A 6,000-nucleotide genomic window follows, 5' to 3' on the forward strand; every position below is an offset into this window, starting at 1 on the left:
ATCCTACTAAGCCTTTCAGCCACATTTTACACAATTGTTGTGTGTTATATCACATAATTCATATATTCATCTATCGTTTATTATTTATTATTCACTGGTGTTACATAAATCATACATTTCACTTAAGTCGTCGTCAGAAAAGGTCCTTTTGAGCTGGAAATAGATGATCATTGTGTTGAGGACTGACACTTCAGATGATGAGACTGAACTATTAATTAATTACTTCAGTTGCAATACTTTCCTTCTGTTGATGGTGGTGCCCCTTTATTTTAATGAGTGCATTTATTAAACCCAAAAGTTTAATAACCCTAACCTTGGACTATTGATCCTCTCTGACATTTAATGTTAGAGGACAATGACTCCTTGTAAACCCACACTAGTAGGTGGTTCTGCCATTTGCCAAAACAAATATTTAAATAAAAATGTTCCCAGACCAAGACTCACCATTGAAAGTCAGGTATCCGAAGAGGGCGGCCAGCAAGTACATGATAAATATGGCCAGGAAGGACACTTTGGCAACGCTCTGCATCTTTTTACGAGAACGGCTGTTTAGGAAAGAAGGGAGAGAATGTGTCATTTAGACGACAGTCCAAAGATGATAACAAGTTGGGGGATTGTTGACAGGACAGCAGCTGTGGTTAGAAAGTCTAAAGGCAAACAATGGACACTGACTCTTTGAGCTCCTTGTACATTGGCAGGATGGTGGGGTGGCAGACGAAGGCAAAGGTCAAAATGGGAACAGCGTAGACAGTCTGGGAAACACAAGACAAATGATTTCACAAGTTGTACCAAATTTAATTTGTTTTGTGTCATTCCTCTTAACACTGAGCATCTTAAAGTGAGTACCTTACCTGTGAGTTCAAGACAAAGTATTTTGGCTTGCAAGTGTCGCTGTAGTCTACAGCAGTGGAGTTGGCAGTAGTGGAGTTACTGTGGGACCAGGTTAAATTGATCTTAGTCATGGTTTCGTTCAGAGTGTCATCATCAATATACAGAGGGCACGGGATCTGGAACTTCTTAATGATCATCTGGAGAAACAGAGCAATATTTGTTTTCTGGATTACAGTACAAAATATTATTTCACAGAAAAGTGGAATGTGTTCTGACTAAGACTCAGCGGGTACATACGTGTGTCAAGTTATGACGGCATGAAATAAGTTGGTGTGTGAGGGGAGAAGGTGGGTCATACTTACCACAATCAGAAAAAACACCATGCAGAGGAGGGACAGACCACTGGTGTAACCTAGGTAACCTGAGGGGGGAAGCAAACACAAACGTGAACAGTGAGTTATTTCTATTTTAAAGTTGTAAAATGCTCCTTTTAACATTTTTTCAAGCCGTATTTAAGACTTGCACGTGAAAGTGCATCACTGACTCCTCACCCAACCCTATTCAGAATTGCTTTTGATACATAAACACTCTTACACACTACTTACCCAGGTTTTTGAGCAATGAGAGGGGCAGGATAAAGGAAAACGTCACAATCAGTACCAGGTAGTCTCCATTAATGTACCATTCTCTGAAACACAGGCCACATTGTAATATATATATAAAATCCTATATCCATTCTACCTGTTTTTACCTGTTTACTCAAGAGTATGAAAATAACTTATTATACGATCACCAATATGGATTTAGAAAAAAAAATGTACATGGCAATTACTCAACTTGTCCTTAACATTTCTACTGCTTTAGATAATAAAAAATTTTCTCTTGCCTTTTGGACAGTCAATCACAGTATACTTATTAAAAAATTACAAAAATACAGTTTTCAAGGAGCTGCTTTAAAATGGCTGTTTAACTATTCACAGTACAGAGATCAGTATGTATCATTGAATGGGTATTCTTCATGAAAAGCGAAGACCCTGTGTGGTGTTCTCCAAGGTTCTATCCTTGGGTCACTCTTAATTTTGATTCATATAAATGATTTGCCAGGGGTTTGTAATTCCTTTTAACCTCATTTACTTGCCGATGACACATATATGGTTGTATCACATGGAAATGTTGATACTCTCTTTTAAATAGTTTCAAATTGGTTTCGGATGAACAAACTCTCTCTTAATCTAAGTAAATCTAATTTGTGCAAAAAAATAAAAAAAATATTCAAAGGAAAATGCCCAAATTGTCCTGTACAGTAAGGAATTAATTCAGGTTTCACATATCAGATATCATTCTCGTCATTTAACCTTGTACTACAGTTGTAATTCATCCTCATGTATTGTAATTCAGTTTGAGGTGCTACATGTGCTACCTATCTCAATAAGACTTCAGTTCAAAAAAGATTTCTGAGAATGATTTTCCATGTAAATTGATGTTACCCTTCAGCTATCTTACTCAGAAGATACATTTTGACCTCTATGGAGCAATGTTTTTATGAGCCAGCCCCCATTTCATAAACATAAGCTTTCTTTGATTACAAGACAACTCCATGACAACCAAACCAGCTATTTTACTTCTAAGACACACTGACTATTTGGAAGCTAGTAAAATATTTTGTCACTCACCCATTGTTGCTTCCTGTAAAAGCCTGAATCACTATGGGCAGCTCATATTTAATTATGTAGAGGTAGCTTGACATTGCTGTGGAGACAAAAGCAACTGCAGTTAAAGCATTTTACTGTAAATTATGTTCTAAGTTATGCTGATGTAGGAAATTCCTGTACGAAAATAGTGATCTGTAACATTGGTAAGAGGCTGAGATGTTCAATAAAGAAAAAAAGTTTTTACTCGTATTTTTTATTACGTTCTAAAAATACGTACTGGTTTCAGGCTCAGTTTAGACACAGTGTTTGAGTTTGCAGAATAACCACGCTGTAGTTTGTTTCATAACCCATATAAGAACATGCTGAGAATACTCTTACCTCCAATGGTGTGCATAGTGATGGAGCAGGTGGCTGCAAGTTTCCCCGGTAACCCGAAGGCTTTGTAACCCAGTTGTTCATAGACTAGTGTACCTTTCAAGAGATAAACACCCAAATAGTTGCTGATTTTGCATTTAAAACCACAAAAGCAATTGGGGAGTATGGATGCATGAATGTATGACAAACTCACCTCCTTCATTGGCCGTCTTTACCAGCAAGTGGACAGAATACAAGGAGAACAAGGCGACAGCCACAAGGAGAATCCTGTAAGCAGATGAGAGGGATCTTTAGGGATAGATTGACTCACAACTGAGATGCAGAAGGACAGAACCAAGACTATCAGTGATAAAGTTCTGAACATGGGACTTTAAATGCCAACCGAATGACATTTCCTGAGTGAAACACACTGACATTTAGCTTAGGTAGTTAACCAACAATAATAAGCAGTAACAAACTTTCATTTAAACTGAATTGTGACACATTTTAACAAAACTATCAATCTAATGATATTATTCATCACAGAAGTATTTTCTTGTTGTTTTACTATAATCTGCCATTTATTTGAATTCATAGTGTTGAATGAATGAATTTAACTTAACACACACATAACATAAAAACTTGTAGACAGATCCCAGCTATCCAGCAGGTTCCAACACAGAACCTCATGTTGTGATGCAAACCTCGGTTAATGGTTATTTCCATCCACTAAGAGCGCAAAGTTAAGGGAAATCTAAGCTGTTTAATTTAATAGGTCTTTATGTGCAGGAACAATGTGAAAAACAGTGCTGCCACATTGCTGCCAACCTCGCAACCTTGATGTAATAAAAAACAAACGTGTGCCTGCACGCCCCACAGCTGAATCTGAAATGAAACAATCCTTTGAAACAAAAGCGTTACCACGTCTTGTGACAAGAAAAAATATTTCTTTGAACCTCATACTTAATACATAACATTACTATTGTCTGCAGTATCAGCAAATCACAATTTTTTGTCATTATGAAAACCTAATTAATAATGCATGCCTTGTTTGCTTGAATAGATAAATGCTTACACAAATAGGGCAATTCCAGTGTTGGCCATGGCAAAGGACAGACCCAGGATGCCACTGCCCATGATGGTGTTAGCCAGGTTGAAGACGGACATGCCAAAGGAGGTCTTGCCTTGATGCTGTGGAGAAAACACAAGGTGATTCGAGTTAGTGAATGATAAACAATCACATGATTTTTGAAGGAGATACATGTGTTGGAGGATAAGAGGAGCTCTTACATTGTCAGGGTCATTCTTCTTCTTGCTTGTGTGATGCTCAGGGAGGAAGGTTTGGCTCTCTGAGTCTTGTTCAGTGCTGTAAAAGGAAATAAAGGAAGGAAAATATTTTAACATACATGATGTGTGGTTTTCAAAGTATTCTGTTCAGATTTTGAAATGAGCCTCACTTGTCCAGTTGCGTCTCTTTCGACTGGTCATCATTGCTGTTGGAGGTGCTGCATTCATCTTCTGGAGCAGTGCTTAAACGGTTCATCTCAGTTTAGGCAGAGGGTTGCTCACCATGCATTTTATTACTGAAAAAGTGGAAGAAAAAAATGTTTTTGTAAGTATATGTATTTTATGTGTATTCCTAATTCTGCTGTATAATCAATCGGAAACAGGAGCGCTCTGCAGCCTTCCTTACGAATCTCAGATCATGTGACTTCTTTTAAATGAGAGGAGAAGGAAGAAAAAGAGGGAGGAGCCACACCCACACAGAAACAGATTCCAGAGCCATATTAATTGCAATAACCGCAGAGGTCGTCTGTGAGATTGATACCATATGAGGATCCTCCCAGTGACACTGGCAGACACAGACTTCTCTGTGACTACTTCATGTAGTGGATATGGCACAGAGTGACAGATGAAGTTGATCAAGCGTATTTAGTCATCGTGTCATATTTAAATAAGATAAAAGTCCTTATCCCTGGCTTTCCAGTTTGGGGCTCGCGAGCCAGATTTTTATGACAATATGACAAAAATAAATAAAGACATTTACATAGTTCTTAGTTACTTGGTATTCAGTATGAAGTTGCAAACGAAGCAGAATGATGTCACAGTGCATGACACCGCCTGAAGGTGTCATAGATTTACATATACAACACGATGAATAAAGATACGCTAGATCAACTTCATCCTTGCTCTGCTTGCCAGTGACATTGTCAACTGAGACAGAGGTATTTTTTTTGTTTGTTTGTTTGTTTTTTTGATTTTTTTTCCATCTCTTGTCACTTAATAAGGGACAGAGTCATTAGAAAAAAAGGTCTCATTTCTAATTGACAGGTAATCCTAATCTAATACATATACTATTTATGGCAATAAAGTTGAATTTAATTTAATCTACAATGAGCAGTTTTTGGAGAGAGAAAAAACAGCATCCTTACCTTTTAGAGATGTGACAGGATGTCTGTGAAATCCTTTTAGTTAAAAGTAGAAATGACAACTCAAAATTTCTTCACTGTATTTACTAATTAAATTCCAGCACATGTTGTGTGCTTGGATAAGAAATAGTTTCGCTGAAAGAGACCAGGAAATGCACCTGTTATAGTACATCAGGGGAGGAGGAGGAGTCTAGTCTAGTCTCTCAATCTCTCTTTCTGTTTGTGTGTGTGTGTCTTTTGTTCCATCCTGAAGGTGCCATGTTTTTGTTTGGTTGGCATCAGCCTGATTCTTAATTATTTTTCTTCATCCTACACTTCTACTCAAGGACATTCACCCATCAGCAGACACACTTCTACACACTGACATCCCACCTATGTGGTACGCTTTTCTTGTTTAACCTTGTTTGTTATAAAAAATGTCTTTAATGTTATGTTACTGTAGTAGTCTGACCTGGAAAATCCCCCCCAGGAAAACTATAGACATGTACTAAGAACCCCTCATTTTACAATAATGGAAGCCCACAAACAAATCATATCTCACAAAACTGTTCAGGTTTTTAACAAAATCATGAAATCACAATTTTTGGAGGGTGTAGAACAATAGAAAACAGTGACAATAACCCTCTCTGTCCTTTCTTTTTCTTTACAATCTCATTCCAGGAACCAGGGGGGCACTGAAGCTTCCAGAGATATGCCCCCACCCTGAATCTCACTCCCTTGGTTATAACTGGAAC

General features: G+C 37.7%; 1 protein-coding gene across 5 annotated transcripts in view; it reads right to left on the minus strand.

The window, feature by feature from the left end:
• LOC124999659 (sodium-coupled neutral amino acid transporter 2-like) overlaps positions 1–5,407 on the minus strand; it is a 28,944-nt gene extending 23,537 nt beyond the window's left edge. For 2 of the 5 annotated variants that reach the window (XM_047574605.1, XM_047574602.1), the window contains exons 1-12: positions 5,270–5,407; positions 4,295–4,420; positions 4,128–4,203; positions 3,913–4,028; positions 3,052–3,125; positions 2,862–2,954; positions 2,505–2,580; positions 1,437–1,519; positions 1,194–1,252; positions 852–1,028; positions 673–752; positions 445–545 (exon numbers count right to left, since the gene is read on the minus strand). In XM_047574605.1, the coding sequence (XP_047430561.1) occupies positions 445–545; positions 673–752; positions 852–1,028; positions 1,194–1,252; positions 1,437–1,519; positions 2,505–2,580; positions 2,862–2,954; positions 3,052–3,125; positions 3,913–4,028; positions 4,128–4,203; positions 4,295–4,380 (1,021 nt within the window). In that variant the 5' untranslated portion in view covers positions 4,381–4,420; positions 5,270–5,407. The remainder of the gene's footprint in view (positions 1–444; positions 546–672; positions 753–851; positions 1,029–1,193; positions 1,253–1,436; positions 1,520–2,504; positions 2,581–2,861; positions 2,955–3,051; positions 3,126–3,912; positions 4,029–4,127; positions 4,204–4,294; positions 4,421–5,269) is intronic. The other 3 variants (XM_047574606.1, XM_047574603.1, XM_047574604.1) reach the window with 3 other exon arrangements.
• Positions 5,408–6,000: the final 593 nt, after the last annotated feature.

Source organism: Mugil cephalus, chromosome 22 (assembly GCF_022458985.1).
Source record: "Mugil cephalus isolate CIBA_MC_2020 chromosome 22, CIBA_Mcephalus_1.1, whole genome shotgun sequence".
Taxonomy (NCBI): domain Eukaryota; kingdom Metazoa; phylum Chordata; class Actinopteri; order Mugiliformes; family Mugilidae; genus Mugil; species Mugil cephalus.